At 59.8% G+C, this 15263-nt stretch overlaps 4 protein-coding genes across 4 annotated transcripts; 2 read left to right on the top strand and 2 right to left on the bottom strand.

Moving 5' to 3' along the window:
* Positions 1-296: 296 nt before the first annotated feature.
* GGS23DRAFT_618111 (uncharacterized protein) lies at positions 297-2026 on the top strand (the record flags this gene model as incomplete). Its single annotated transcript, XM_051520912.1, has 4 exons — positions 297-373; positions 469-537; positions 617-868; positions 926-2026. The coding sequence occupies 4 exons, from the start codon at positions 297-299 to the stop codon at positions 1422-1424; spliced, it is 897 nt and encodes a 298-aa protein (XP_051373834.1). The 3' UTR covers positions 1425-2026.
* Positions 2027-3280: 1254 nt separating this feature from the next.
* Positions 3281-5505, bottom strand: GGS23DRAFT_603779 (translation machinery-associated protein 20; the record flags this gene model as incomplete). The annotated part of the gene is made up of 4 exons (XM_051519514.1): positions 3281-3490; positions 3680-4015; positions 5191-5304; positions 5398-5505. 4 exons carry the CDS (start codon positions 5503-5505, stop codon positions 3281-3283), a joined length of 768 nt encoding a protein of 255 aa, XP_051373835.1.
* Positions 5506-8466: 2961 nt separating this feature from the next.
* Positions 8467-9585, top strand: GGS23DRAFT_594676 (uncharacterized protein; the record flags this gene model as incomplete). Its single annotated transcript, XM_051518200.1, has 2 exons — positions 8467-8827; positions 8999-9585. The coding sequence occupies 2 exons, from the start codon at positions 8467-8469 to the stop codon at positions 9583-9585; spliced, it is 948 nt and encodes a 315-aa protein (XP_051373836.1).
* Positions 9586-10469: 884 nt separating this feature from the next.
* Positions 10470-14989, bottom strand: GGS23DRAFT_557812 (uncharacterized protein). The gene is made up of 3 exons (XM_051515726.1): positions 13465-14989; positions 13138-13400; positions 10470-13081 (listed from the first exon to the last, which is right to left on the bottom strand). Exons 1-3 carry the CDS (start codon positions 14573-14575, stop codon positions 10931-10933), a joined length of 3525 nt encoding a protein of 1174 aa, XP_051373837.1. The 5' UTR covers positions 14576-14989; the 3' UTR covers positions 10470-10930.
* Positions 14990-15263: the final 274 nt, after the last annotated feature.

The raw sequence follows: 15263 nt of genomic DNA on the forward strand, positions 1-15263 counted from the left end.
TATCTTCGCGAGCGCTCACCCTGCCCCATCCTTTGCTTTCCTCTCTCTCGCTTCAGTCTTCGAAGACAACCCCTGAAACCAACAGCACTATTCGCAGGTAAGTCCGTGAACGAGGACGAGCCCAGGGGGGGGGTGTTGCGGTGGCCGCAGTCAATACCCGGTTGGCCGCCGGAGAAGAGAGCGGCACTGAATGCTGACGAGGATGGTTCTCATAGTGTGGTCGAGAATATCGTAGCCTCTATATCGGTCAAGGCTTTACTTATTTCCAGTTCCGAATCATACATAAAGTCGCAAAAATGAATCCCACGGATTTTGTACGCGTCAATCCCCAATTATTCCAATCCACAGACGACCCGGCCAGGGTGTCGGTAGCGTACGTGTCCCTCCCATTCTCTTCTTGTTTCTGATACTCGCTTCTCATCGCGTATTTATCCCCTTGGGCCGAGATGCTAACGGGCTACTCCGCAGCGAGGTTCAAACCTGGAGGGACGATTTGTTAAGACATGCGCCCATTCCACAGCCGCCCCCCGGCGACCCGTACGCATCCCCCTCCCCTCTCGCTTAAAGAGTCTCCGAAGCTGGCAGCAAAACTGCTAACGAATTCAACGATACCCAGGAGCCTAGTCCAAATAGCTACGGAAGAATTCGTGCTAATCCACGTCCACAAGGCGGTGCTCCCGGGTCTTCGGCGGCTGAACGGCAAGTTCCATGACCCGGGGGGGGGGTGGGTGCGCAACGAGGCGCCCGTCGGCGGAACGTGGAAAGTATGGGCGTTGACGTTGTTCGCCCTGTACGACGGCTCGGGGGCGGATATCTGGGCTACGTCGGGTAATCTCAGATGCTTCACCGGTCCCGACTATATCCAAGCGTTCTAGGTGCTCGAGGCTTGGGGCGGGAACTTGGTGCTCGCCCGCGAGCTGTCTAGGCACCTCGAGGCGTACGCGCAGCGCTGCATCAACGAGTGCCACGATGCGGACGAGTACCTCGGGGACTCGGCGCAGAACCACGTCGTCGGGCCCGTCATCGCCAACGGGCCCGTCATCGCCAACCGGCCCGTCATCGCCAACCGGCCCGTCATCGCCAACGGGCCCGTCATCGCCAACGGGCCCGTCATCGCCAACCGGCCCGTCATCGCCAACCGGCCCGTCATCGCCAACCGGCCGACCTATTATGCTACGCTCGTGTTCTCGCGCACCCTCCGGGAGATTGAGTCCACGTTCATCCTCTGGCGGACCCTAGGCACCTCGCACAGGCCGTTCTCCGGCGAGGCGTTCGCGATCTGGGCATACCTCGCGGTTGGCTTGGACACCATCGTCCCCAGCTTAAACGAACTAAACCAGGGCTTCAGCCGTGCGATCCTCAGGGCTTGCGGCACTTATGGCCCACAGATGGACCTGCGCGAAAACCTGTTTAGAGAACTTTGACATCAGAGGACGACTGTGAATACGAGGAGGAGTAAGGGAGAGGAGTAATAGGGGGAAGGCGTGAATTCAGGAACGAGATATTGGCGGGGGACGAATGGGTACGTACGGGATGACATGCTTTTTTTTTTTTTGGGAGGGGGCATATTCTCGGACGCCCTTTCAATCTCTTACACCTCGAAGCGGAAAAAAACCAAAAACATCGTCTTTCAAGAGTCCAGTTTGAATCCCATTCCATCCCTCAGGCCCCTCTCCTAAGTGAGTGAGGGCCCTGAAAATGCTGGGCCCTGAGGCCATTACGGATGCGAATTCGGAGCGGGCAAGATGGTTATTATGCCGAGGTACTTGTGTTATCAGCGATACCTCCCCAAAAGTACTTAGCCAGGTATGAAGTTGTTTCATCAGCGATGGAAAGTCGCCAGAAACCGGGCTTCACGCGGGCATTATTTGCTCCCCTCGTACGTGTCGTGCTTTCGCTCTTGTTTCCTCTCACCTCCGATCGAGCTCCTCCGTATGCGTGTGGAAAACGCGGTATTAGCGCGGGCGTGTAGAGATGTGTGGCCTTCGCTTGGTAGGTAGGTGTAGGTATAGGTAGGCAACCTGGGGTAGAGGGTAGGTACCTAAGGTAGGTAGGTAGGTATATGCGGATATCCAGAGAAACAACATCACACCCTCTGAGGGCCTCCACGCTCGCGGACCGGCCCGTCGACCGAGACCTCTTAGCGCTCCTTTTCCCTCCCTGGCGTTTTCCACCGTGTTATCGCTTTTGGGGGGTTTCGACCCCTCCCCCCCTTCTCCTCCTTTCCTATAGACCCCTGAAGCGTATGGAGGGGTGGGACGGCGATAATGGTGGATGGGCGGGTGGGTTGGTCTTCGCTGTGGATACGTTTGTGTGGCTTCCCTGGACTGCTCTGCACGTCTACATAGGTATGTAGGTATATAGAGAGAGAATATTCGCAAGACGGCAGGGAAATCTACGACGTCCGCCCCCGAGCTTGCTTAGCTAGGACTATAAGCTAGATGCGGTGCTCGCTCGTCTGGCTGCCGGCTCTTTTCTTCTTCCACACCCCCTTCGCCCCCTATAGCCCCCCTACATTATTACGCTGACGGACGTGGTGGAACTCCCATCGCTGCCCCGGGGTCTTGCGAACGAGAGACCCCCCCGGAGACTTATGGCACAGTATTCTCACTTGCATACCCGCCCCTTGCACATCCGCGACGTCTCGTGCTAGCAAGTTGGGCAGGGGCATTCATTATCGGCGGCGTTGGGCGCACTTCCATACATAGAGACGAGACAAGACGAGGCGAGATACCAGTTCACTCCTCTCCTCTCCTCGCTTCTAGCGGGAAATTCAAAGTCTAGTTGCGGTCCATTCTCGCCGCCGTTCTACTGGGTTCTAACCTAGTAGCTATTCGATCGGAGCCGTCCCCGCTACGCGTACAGCCCGGAGACGCAGGTGGGAGTGCTTGCTTGGTATGCCCCCCCGCCCCCCTGAGGCGGCCGGCGCCCATCGTGCTGTGCGGGTGTGGGCTACCCTGGGGGTTGCTAGGGAACTGGTCCGGGCCGACCGACTGACCGATCAGCTGCATCACCCCCTCTCCACCGCCCTCCAGCTCCTCCCCCCCCGGGTCATCGCCGACTACGGCTTATAGAGTGGCTGGGCATATGCGTCTCGTCGTCGTCGTCGTCATCATCATCAAGTCGCGGTAGGACATAGGACACGGGGTGCTAGCAAGTACAAAGGACGATAGACAGATAAGTGGAGAGAGCCTGCGGCGCAAGGTACCCTCTGTCCCTCTCTCTCTCTCTCTCTCTCTCTCGTGTTCACCTCCCCTCCTCCTCGCCTCAACCCACGGCCCTAGTCGACGTTCAGCCGCCACAGCCCGTCGCCGAGGTAGTGCGCGTCCTCGATGACAGGGCCCTTGCCCTTCTCGCGGACCTCGCGCGTGCCCATCAGCAGGAAGCCGACCGCGCAGGCCTCCGTCTTGCCCTCGGCGCGGACCACGACCGGCGCGCCCTGGGGCAGCTCGCGGGACCAGCGCTCGTCGGCGTCGAGGTGGGGCTCCTCCTGGCGCGCCGTCCTGGTCTTGGCGCCTTCTTCTTCTTCTCCTCCTTCCCCTTCCCCTTCCCCTTCCCCTTCCCCTTCCCCTTCCCCTTCCCCTTCCCCTTCCCCTTCCCCTTCCCCTTCCCCTTCCCCTTCCCCTTCCCCTTCCCCTTCCCCTTCTTCTTCTGTATCTTCATCGTCTCCAGCCGCCGCCGGGTGCGGCAGGCGGCCGCCGGGGCTGGTCAGGCCGGGCGCCATGAGCGTGGCGCCGGAGAGGACGAAGCGGATGGCGCCGCGGTCGATGCGCACGCTGGGGAAGGCGCCCGGGAAGCGGTGCACGAGCCGCAGGTGCGGCAGCAGCGTCGCCGTGTCGTGCTGGAAGAACAGCGGCTGCCCCTCCAGCACGTACAGCGTGCACCGGTCCGGCAGCTTCATCGCCTCCAGCGAGCTCTTCCTCGGCAGGATCTCGTCGATGTGCCGCCCCAGCAGCGGGTACGTCGCCAGCAGCGACTGCCGCAGCGACCGCTGCACCGACGACTTGAGCTTCGACTTGGGCGCCGCGGAGATGCTGCGGGGGAGGAGGGGGGGGGGAGGGCGAGTTAGCTTGGCGTTCTTTTCTCTCTCTCTTTCTCTCTCTCTCTCTCTCTGTGTGTGTGTGTAGGGGGGGAGGAAGAAAGGGGTGACTTGGGTAGGGGGGGACGCGGGAGGGCGAGGTAGAGCTTACTCTTTCTTAAACATGCTGTCGAACTTGTTGCGAGTCGAGAGCCCTAGCGGCTGGTTGCGGTTGTGATGGTTCGGTGGTGCGATAGTAAATAAGTCGAACCGTCTTCTGTCCTGAAAATGCCCCGCAGCAACCGAGTTGGAGGGGCAGCAAGACCGGGTCGAAACGGCGGGGCGATTACCGTGCTTATCGATATGCCAGATCCAGGAACGTGTCCACTACGTTACGACGTTACGATGCTACCCGCCTTCAAGAAAAAAACATTTGTGGCTGGGGCCACTATACTCACACTGCCAGGAGATTGCCTCCCTACTGGTTAGGAGGCACTTGGTGGCTAGGCATTCTGCGGTGCTGTAAGACCGGCCCTTGTCTGATAGTGTGCTGGACGCTAGCATCTGCTGGATGACGGGACTATTTTCGAATCAACAAGTCTGGATGTTGCGCCCGTTCTCGGCTAACCCATCTGACGGCATGAATACCTACGGTGCGGACCAGCTGTCAGGACCTTGGGTGGGCATATGGCTGGGCCGACCCTACGCCATCGGCCTGTTTCCTAGCCTCGGCTCTATAAGGTACCTACCTACATTAAAGGTACATTAGACACTTAGTAGCAAGTCTCTAAGCCACGTACGCAGTTACTAGGTACGTAGGCACATCCTTACCTGTAGTTGTATGGCAGTGCACCATGCCAGCCTACGCACGGATATTAGGGCATTCTGGACGACTGGAACATCGGTATCAAAGACGTAGGCATGTATATTGCAGCTACTATCGTCTCGCCGTGATAGCTAGAGAGGGGGTGGGTAAATTTGGATAGTTGCTAAGTGATGGGATCTGGGTCTTCATCCTGTCGGATTGCGTTCCACGTCGGATCCTGCCGTTCCCCCCTCCCCCGTCTCCCACCCAGCATTGGTCCACCTCTATAGGCCCGCCGATACGCCGTAACCCAAGCCGCACGATGGAGAGCCCGACTATCGACTTAACCGTGCTGGACGTGACTGACGGTGCCGTCGGCCTTGACGTGGACGTTCAGACGGTCCTCGACGAAATCCTTCGTCACCATCATGCCCGGCTTAATGACACGGCACTTCTGGGGCAAGTCCTTCTTGCAGAAGTTCTGCGCGCGCGGTCCCGGTTAGCCAGCGCAAGCGTTCTGGCGTAGACAGGCCAGCGGAGAGAAAGGGTGGTAGGGTGGCAGGACGACACGTACCGTCTCGCTGTGGCCATCTTCCGACACCGTCTTGCCCACCAGCTTGGTGGCCCACTCGGTGGTCGGGTCCGAGGCGCTCTGGGTGATTCCCGGGACGACGAGAGGCATGGTGGATATGATGCTGGCGATGTTGATAGGCGAGAGCACAGATAAGCTTGTCGTCGTCGGCTGCGACGTCCTCGCGCGGTTGGAGCCGGGGGTGTCTCGGGACAGGTATAAGTGGTTAAAGGGATGGAATGGATTGGGGTGCTTAAGGGAAGCTTAGAGGGGATGGAGGGGAGGGAGGATTCGTGAATTGGTTGTATGCAGTCGGCAGAGCTTCTCTTAAGAGAGAGTACGTAGGGGAGTAGAGAGTACGGAATGTAGGCTGGCGGTCGAAAGCATCTTGACTTAAGAGATGATGACGTACCATCCGTGCCACACCCCACCTGAGGTACCTGCCTACTATACGTCCTACCTAGGTACCTAGAGTACCGCTTAAGTACCTAGATACCTCTTAAGCGAGCCGCAAACCCATCCATTAATACGCTGAAAATGCATACTAGATGATGCATATTTTCTAAGCTTAGGGTGCCTCCTAACCAGCCCCATACATTGCCGTATCTAAGGCGTTAATCATGCTGCCACTTACCTGGTAGGTGTAGCTAAGGTGAGGTACCTGAGATGTGATTTGCAGTACTTTCGCAGCGCAATTCCTGGTACCAAGCCGTAAAAGGCGGAGGTTGCGGTCTGGGTGGGTACCTCCTCTTCTCTCGGGAGGCGTACCTAAGGCGAGTCCAGCCCTACTTGCTGGGCATATAATAATAGGCCAAGCCCTTATCTATAAGTACATAGATACCTACCTACCACCTATCACGCAGTACCTTGGAGGAGGTAGGTAGGTACCCCTATATGTATATATTTTCCACCGCCCCCATCCCATACCTGGTAGGTACTCAGGTACCCAGGTGATATACTTTAGGCCTCCCTATTGGCGAGTTCGTTTACGGGACGGATGTTTCCCGGCTGATGCACTGTACGCATGTAGGTACCTACAGGTGCCTAATATAAGGCAGTGTGACAGGGGCGAACAGCCACCTAGACAGGTAGGTAGGTACCTATATATACGTAGTATTCTCTCGGGTTCCTCCCCGTCTGCCTGGGTAACAGCCGAGCGAGCCGTCGGGTTCGCTTTGCCATCCTCTTTCCTCTCTTCTAATATTTTCTATTCTTCATCTGCTATTGTCGCGACGACTCCTTTGGCCTTATCTTCCCTCTCCGGCGTCCATCGAGTGGATGTATGAGTAGGTAGCTCCATCACCCCTATATAAGCACGCAGGAGATCTGCACGCATACCTACCTACATGGTTGGCGGAAATAACAACTCTTCAACGTCTGATCCACCACCCATGTCAACGCCGCCCACGACGAGATCCTGGGCGGGTCCTGAGCAGGGCGTACTACTACTACGTCGTATGTAGGCGTATTCATACATAACCCGCCTATAAGTATGTAGGTATGTACATGGACGGATACGTTTCCAAATCGCGGACACGCAGGGGGATCAGTTCGTCGACTACGCCTCTATGCAGCAACAAGTGAGTGGTGGCTGGCAATGGCACCACCCCCGTCGGCGTCGGCTGTGTTCTGTAGGTGTAGAGTAGGTATGTCTGCCTGCACATACATACCTACATGCCACCTACAGAAAGAAAGAAGAGAAAAATGGATATCAACACAGGGCGGACAGGCGGGACCGACAGCCAGCTCCAGACCCGGAGTTAACCCTCGAGCCATCTCCCCAAGGACGAAAACACATGTATAACTATACCTGGGTATATACGCATTATGCTACTTGGTATCTGCCTACCTGTATGTAGGCAGCTCTGCAGTCTGGCCCTCTAACCTGACTCCGAGCTCGAACCGGGACCGCTTCGCCCAGTGGCGGCGATGCTGAGCAGATTGTCCAGCTCCTAAACGTGGCTTGGGAGTTGCCGAGAGATTCCCATGCTGCTCGTTGGCTACCCCCCTCAAGCCTGTAACGTATGTATCTTATGGGATGTCCAGCTTCCGAGTAGGGGTCCCGGTCTGGCGTGTGATTCGCGCCTCGACACGTCCGTCAGCACCAAAAATAAGCCCGCAGCTTCGCTATCTCATATTCTCTACAAACCCCTTATTTTATTTTAATCTCCTTTCCTCCCTTTCTCCTTAGATGATTAGTTAGTGAGCTGTGCGCCCTGCGTACACATATCACATCTGAATGTGCCCGGTTAATTCCAGGGGCTGAAGGATAAGGAAGAGAGAGATAGGGACACTAGGGCTAGGTCCAGAGTCCGTCCCCCCCCAACATCTGCCCCGGCCGTGGGGCCTGTCGAAAAGGCTGCCCGCAATAGCATCGTGACGGGGGGGGTTTGTCCAACTAGCCTAGCTGCATCGGGATAGCCCTCTGGAGGATGCGTTTTCCTACATATTCAGCCCATAAGCTTCGCGAGGGACCTAACCTCTCTTCTCCCTCTCTCTCTCTCTCTTCTCCTCTCTCCAGCTCTCGCCTAACTCCCCACCCCCCCCACCCTCACTGTCTGCTCTCACTCTTCCTCCATCCCCTCTCCCGTCCCGGGTCTCAGGTGCCATCGTGTGTCTTAGGCGCCGGACTTTGATTGGGCTGCTAAGCGGGCGAAGTCACTACGCATCTTACCTGTGTGCCTTTGTCGTATGGAGTAGGCATACGTACAGTCCAACGAGCAGGAGTCCAGTAGGAAGGAAGCCGAGCTAGACACCGACAGACAGACAGGCAGTGCGGATTGGGCGTTCAGGTATTGTTATTTTCGTGGTCGCCATTAAAAGCCGTACCGGTCCCACCAGGTTTCCTTCCTCACGCCTCGCGAAGATATCCCTCGCTGTTTCGAGCCAGGCCCGACACTACGTGCGATATATCCGCCTCCCCGCCACCGTTGCCAGTCCAACTGGGGAACGTGTTCTTCCCTCCCGAACCGTCACCCGGGCGCTCTGCGCGATAAGCCAACCTGCCTGCCTCATCAGGGTTTGTGTCCTGCTCCCGAGACCCTAGATAACCTTCCCCCACACACACAAAAAATGCGTGTGCCGTCGAGATCCAGCGCCCCCGTGGCCATTCTACCCTTCCTACTCCTGCTACCCGGCTCTCTCGGCGCGTCTCCGACGTCTCCTGCGGCCGCAGCAAGGGACCGGTCTGCCTGTGTCCAGGCTGCAGCCGTCGAGCTCGCCGCCGCCGCCGCCTGCGGCCACAAGGGCTCCCTCGAGTACTGCTTCCGCCACGCGCAGCCGGGCATCGCCGCCGCCGGCCTCGAGCGCTGCTTCCGCCACGCCGGGTGTTCCGCCGCTGAAGCCTTCCTGGAAGCTGACTTCGTCGTCCGCGGCTGCGGCGCGGCCAGATCCCCCGCAGAGCTGCGGCGGCGCGTCCCCGAGGCGACACCAGGTGAGAATTACCTCAACCTTCCCCCCCCTCCCCTCTCACCACCCCCCCCCCCCCCCAGGTTTTTACGGTCTGCCTCTCCGATAAGCGATTCGGGATATAGGAAAGGAAGGGGGAGACGATGAGTACCCTACGACGTAACCCCACTAACGCGCGTCCGCCGCCTGCTCGCAGTCCCGACCCCAGCCCCGATCGCGGCGGTAGAATTCCTCAGCGGCCCGGCGTCGCTCGTGCTCCGGGCGGGCGACTCGGACTTCACGCCGTCGATCCAGTGCAGCACGGAGTCGCGGGTGGCGACGACGGTGTGCCCGGTGCAGTCCACGGGGTCCGAGTCGGGCCAGACGCTGCCGTGCTTCCCGACGGAGCTGCCGACGCAGGTGTGTGCGGCGGAGAACATCTGCATGAAGGACCGGTTCGGCATCGACACGTGCATGGTGCGGCGCGACGCGCTCGACACCAGCGGCGTCGTCATCACCGTCTTCCTGTCCGTCTGCTTCGCCGGCACCCTCGGCACGCTCGTCTTCCTCTGCTGCCGCGACAAGGTCGCCGAGCGCAAGCTCCGCGCCCGCAAGGAGGCCGCCGCCATCGCCAAGGCCAGCGCCGCCGACGCCACCGCCGCCAGCGCCATACCCCCCGCCATCGACGAGCCCGCCCCCGCCCCGGCCCGCGGCCCGTCCGTCTCCCAGCACCCCCCGCGCCTCCCGAGCCCCGGCCCCGGCGCGGCCGGCCAAAACCCCTTCTCCGACGGCCCGAGATACTAAGTGCCCGCGACGAGACCTCGCCCTCGCCGGTACGTACTCGCCAAGAGAGTGACCAAAGAAGGAGAGGGGGGGGGAAGGAGGCATTGAAGGAGGCAAGAATCCCGCGACGCTGCGGGACTGCGGGCTGCGGAGACGAGGCGGGACAAGGCCGACGACGTCGATTACGAGACCACGAAACGGATCAGGATGGGGCAGGAAAGTGGGCGGGGTAATGGGGACTGCGGGAAGGGAAATAGATGTTGATAGGAACCAGGGAGGGAAACCAAAAACAAAAGAATTTCCAACAAGACGGAAGCCAAGAAGAGGCAGTCTGAACACGCGCAAAGGCGAGACTCAGGGAGCCAGGGCGCTGATCCGCCGCGTGCCCATCCCCGGCGTATAGTCGCATCGGGGCTTCGTGTTTGCCAAGTGCGCCGCGGGTGTGCTCGCTCCGGCCGCGCATTGCAAGTGTTCGCTATTCGTTATTCGCTAATCAGACGTCCGTGTGCATGTAATGAAGACGCCCTCTGCGCCGCGTGTTATTCCGAGGCAGCAGAGGGGGCTGGGCTGGGCTGGGCTGGGCTTTGCTGCGGGGAGGAGGTGACGAGGGAAGGGAGGGCGAGGAGGGTGGCGCTTGGGGTGTTACTGCGCACGGGGACGCCCGCCCGAGTCGCTGTTAGCCCAGACCCGGTCTCGCTCGCCGTGGTCCGTCGGTCCAGTGTTGCGGCTTCAGTTCGCTTGGCGCGAATCCGCACTCCGTTGATACATATGTATTGCGCTTTGCGGTAGGACACGTCGCGGGGACGGAAGCTCTCCCGCTCACGATAGTGATGGCTTACTGGCAAGAACGGCGGCCTCGCTTACTACTACGGCCCGGGTCCAGGCGGACACCGTTAGGGATAGGAGAGAGAGAGAGAGAGAGAGAGAGAGGACGACGCATCTTGTCCCTACGTTGTTGCCATTCCTTCTTCTTCTTCTTCTTCTTCTTCGCCTGCTCTCACGCGATTGAAAAAAAAAAATTTGCATATAGAGGTAATACTCCGTATTTCAACTGCCCAAGAGCTGATATTGCTCCCTACTGGTTACAAGGGGATGGTTTGACCGTGCATGCTCACCCAGCACGGCGCGCATGGTACATTAACATGTTGTTGGCAAGCCAGACTTCTGGCTCAGTAAAAAAAGAGAGAGAATCTCTACGATCCTCCCCCTTCTTCTTCTTCTCTACTCCGCGGTCTGCCAGATCCGAGAGATATTGGAGGAACCCCTTCGTGCTCGCCCACTTCGCGCGCACTGCACGATTGGCGCCCATGACTTCGCCCGCAGGAACGGCGGCACCGTCGGCTGGAGCGGCGAGATCCTGATCCGCCTAGGATGCGGTGCCGTAATTATTAGGCGAGCCGGCTCCTACGACCGGACTGCCGATTTCGCCGGGGGCTCCCACGCTTCGCGGAAATGCGGCCGGAGCCAGTCCTCTGCCTGCCTCGAACCGGATAAAGAGTGTCCCGTGTTCGTCACGTCGGACCTCGAAGCTTCCCCCGCCGTTCTGGCCGTTGCCCTCGGTTTCGCACATGTCTAGCAATTCCTTCTCGCTAACCGGCTCCGCCGCAGGGGGGTTCATAGCATCTACGTGGCCCTTGATCGCGGGTAGATCTATATATCCGTTGAAATTTGCGCCCCGGCTTTCCAAGTCCTTGCAGGCCCGGACGAGCATCTGACGGACGGCGACCGGCCTGGGTTGGGAGACCCGCATCGCGGCAGGAGGGCCACCAAAGGTAGGGTTCGGGGGCCACGGCGCGTTACCGAAGCCGGGTGGAGGAGGGAAGACATTAGGAGCGCCCCATGGGGCGGCCAGGGGCGAGCCGAAGACCGGGTCCATGAACGGTGCGCCTGGGAATGACGGCCGCGTGCCCGGAGCGGCAGTGCCTCTCCGGGGAGACCCGACGTTCCCAAAGGGCTCGTCTGAATCGTCCAGTAGCGCGCTACTACCGAGATGATTACTCACGTCGTCGATATCCGCCGCTGGATCGGGACCCCTCTGTCCGTGGACGACGCTGGCAGGCCTGCCTATGGGTGTCGGCCTGCTGATCGGCTGAGACGTGCTGTTGAGCCCTTTCATGTCTAGGGTATTCGCGTCGAACGACGCGGAAGCTTGACGTGAGTGTGACGATGGCCGTCCTGGCGCACTGTCGGGGGAGAAGCCTTGGTGATGGATGCCGGGTACGGGTTGGTCTCCTGACTGGTGGAATCCGGGTGGCGCGTGCGGTATGGGAAAGGGCCGGTTGCCGCCCATGGGATTCAGGCCCGGCGGAGGTAACGGCATGCCTATGGGACGGAAACTCATATGGATGGGTTGGAACATGGCATCGTGCATTCGACCGAAACCTGGCCCCACCGGAGGCGCCATTCCGGGAGAAAACTGCATACCCCCAGGGGAGGCCCCCATATTGGGCAGTCCCGGCTGCGACCCGGGAGGGCCCTTGATGGCCGGGTGTAGGGGCGATACCGGATGCATTAACGGAGTCAAGCTCGACGGGCCGGCAGACGACATCTTCCTCGGCGGGCCGATGGGTCCGGGGCTTGTATGCTGCGGGGTGAAGGCGGGCGGCGAGGCATCTTGACTTGGGCCGGAAGCGGTGTGAGAGGCTTGGGAAGCCGACTTTGCTACCTCCTGAGAGACGGACCGAGGTTTTATAGGCGTGGGGGCCTTGGGGAGGGCAGGGGTCGCAACGGCGATCTGGGGTGACGGATGGCTCGTCGGCGGCTGGTGAGGGAGTACAGGTATCGAGACGGGGTGTTGCTTCTTCGCTGGCTGCGTCGGGATCGGAGCGGCTGGTGGCGCGACTTTCGCCGCCGCCTTTTCTTCCTGTTTCGACTTCTCCTTGGCGTCACGTTCGGCCTTGGCCTGAGCGGCTCTCAGCTCCTTGTCTCTCTTGTCCTTCTCGTGCTTCTCTCTCCTCTCCCGAGTCTCGCGCTCCTTGAGCTCGCGAGCCTCTTGCTCTTTGCGCCGCTGCTCCTCTTTCTGCTTCTTCTCGCGTTCCCTCACTTCTCGAGCTTTCCGTTCCTGCTCCGCTTGCTTCTCCTTCTGCTCGAGCGCACGCCGTTGCCGTTCCTGCTCTTTTCTTTGGCGCTCTTCTTCCTCTGCTTTTTTCTGCGCATCCCTCTTCTTGCGCTTTTCCTCGGCCTTGAGCCTGGCTTCTTCTTGCCTTCTCGCCTCCTCCGCTAGGCGGGCCGCCTCTTCCGCCGCCTTGGCAGCGTCGCGCTTCGCCTTCTCCTCGAGTTGGGCCTGCTTCTTCTGGGCGGCTTTGTCCTTTCGTTTTTGGGCCTCCTTGGCCTTCTTGGCCTTGCGCTGCGATTCTTGCGTCTCTTCCTGCTCGAGCTCTTCTAGAAGTTTCTCTTGCCGTTCCCTAGCGACCTTCTCTCGATACGCGGTCAGTACTCTTTGCTCAAACATGCGCGCGGCGAATATTTGGAACATCCTGCGGCCCTCTTCCATCCGCTGCTCCTCCGTCATCGTGTCCTAGGCAAATTTTCAGTCAGCAAGGGGCCCACCGACACGGAGAATCGGCTGAGTACCTCTTCCTCGTCATAGTCTTCGTCCTGGCTATCGTAGTCGTCCTCGTCTTCCTCCTCCTCCTCGAGCTCGTCGTCCTCGACAGGTGGGTGGTTGTGAGAGTTCGACATAGGGGCGCCGTTCATGCCGTGGCCGTATCCTCCCGCGTAATGATCCTTCGCGTCCTCTTCGCGTGCCATCCGTCGTTCGGCTAGCTGCTCCATCATCTCGATGAATTTCTTGCCGTCGTTCTTTAAGAGGTCGTCTGCCACAGTAAGAATGCCGCCTAAGACATGTTATTCAAACACATTGGACACGGATGGGGTTCGGGTCCGCAAACTGCAACGTACCCTTTACGGTGAGACTCTGACCGAAGTTGAAGAAGTCGTTGGGGTATGAGTCGCGAGGGATTTCCTCCGGCTCGTCCTCGTCCTCGTCTTCGTCCAGATTGTCCACGTCGCTATAGTCCTCCTCTTCGTCTTCGTCATTATCCACGTGTTCCACTATGCGGCCGTGTGAAGGGTGGTGATTCGAGTATCGAGACGGCAGAGCTCCGGGAGGGTGTAGGCCGGTCAGGGCGCCGAACCGCTTCGGAGCGAACATGGGGGGCGCGTTCGGGTGGCCGTGGGGCTGATTCGCGAAGGACTCCAGCTCCTGGTAGTAGGCGTCGTACAGGCCTTCCAGCTCCTCCTCGATGGCCGTCCGCTTGCGTCCGCACACGGAGCAACTGCAGGTGTGCTTCTGCTGTTCCTTCATCTTCTTCAGAACGGCGTCCTTCTCCACCTTAACCAGGGATTTTCGCTCGTCCTCGCCCAGACCTAGCCAGAACTGCTTGATGCGCTCTCGCTCATCCGGGGGGGACGTATTCCATATCTTCTCCTTGGAAATTCCCGATGAGATGGCGTCTGCGGGCTCCTCGACCGCGCCTCGCTTCTTCTTCTTCTTGGGCTTTTTCGACTTCGGCGCAGATCCGTTCGCGTGCCCGTCGTCGCTCTCCGTCTCCTCGCCCCAGTCTTCGCCATTGTGGGCGTGGTCGTGGGAGGCGTGGTGGCTCTCGCTCGGGATGCTATGTCGGGAGTGGTGCACGTCCTTGGGCGGGGACTCTGACGACGCTGGCAAGGGTGTGCTGCTGGTGGAGGCTGGACTGGGGAGTCCGTTGGCGGCGGCCTCGGCCTGTTCGGCGGCGGCCTTCGCGGCAGCTTTTGCCCGACGCTTCTGCTTCTTGCGATTCACCGGTTGCGCCGGGGGTCCGTTGGCAGCGGCCGGGGGGTTCATCGGGGCACCGCCCCTCGAGGACGAGGTGGTAGTCGGCGACGGCTGGGCCGGCGGCGTCGACGTGGATGATTTAGGGACGGATATATACTTGGTCCCATCCTTGTTCGTGTACTTTGCCGTGGCCTTCGGGACGGGGAGGGCAGGTCCCGGAGTGGCGGGCTGTTGATGTCTGTTGCTGGCGGGCATTGTTGCGGGGAGGCTATGACGCGACAGCGAATGGAGTCATGTGCGAGGTGCGGCTGCGAGCGACCACAGGTCCCAGGCGGCTACGTATTCGACGTCACCGTCTCTCCGGGGGTAAGCTCTACGATAAGCACGGCTTGTTTTCCCAGCGCGATTACGGAATGGTGAGGCAGGCGGGTTTCCGTTTGGCGGGCGGGAGGGAGAGGCGTCGTGGGGCCCCTCTTCGACGTGGGCTGCTGGCGGCAATCTGGACCCGAGGGAGACGCCGTTTCGTTGGCCAGCGGATTCTCGTCTACGGTCACTCTCGTAGCAATGCTGGGGCGCAGGGCGGGAGAAGCAGTCGGAGTATGGTGGCTCTCGGCGCCGTGGAGGGATTTCGTTTGTGGGTGGGGGGCGGGAGGATATTGGCTGTAGGATAATGGTATGTGTTTATGGTAGAGGTGTTTTTGGTGTTGGTGCCCCCGGAGGCTTGAGAGTGGCTTTTCCAAGAGGGATAGCAGGTGCAAATGTCGAAGGGTACCTGCGGACAGGTACCTCCTTGGGCCCGGGTCGCGGCTACCTTGGCGCTAGGTATTTCGGCGGCAGGTGCTCTTGCTCAAGTACCGGGGGGGGACGTACCTACCTGCTGGCCATCTCAGCTACAACAGGCGGGAAGTAGGAACCGCCCGCAGGTACCTGAGCTGGTATGGGA

This window comes from Durotheca rogersii (assembly GCF_024521655.1).
Source record: "Durotheca rogersii strain YMJ 92031201 chromosome Unknown GGS23scaffold_5, whole genome shotgun sequence".
Lineage (NCBI taxonomy): Eukaryota > Fungi > Ascomycota > Sordariomycetes > Xylariales > Xylariaceae > Durotheca > Durotheca rogersii.

What these genes read in the sequence shown, in the direction of transcription:
- GGS23DRAFT_557812 (XM_051515726.1), bottom strand. Translation starts at nt 14,575, where the DNA reads ATGCCCGCCAGCAACAGACATCAACAGCCCGCCACTCCGGGACCTGCC. An exon ending in TCAGAGTCTCACCGTAAAGG is followed by an intron (nt 13,401 to 13,464) that starts GTACGTTGCAGT and finishes AACATGTCTTAG; the next exon opens with GCGGCATTCTTACTGTGGCA. An exon ending in AAGACTATGACGAGGAAGAG is followed by an intron (nt 13,082 to 13,137) that starts GTACTCAGCCGA and finishes AAATTTGCCTAG; the next exon opens with GACACGATGACGGAGGAGCA.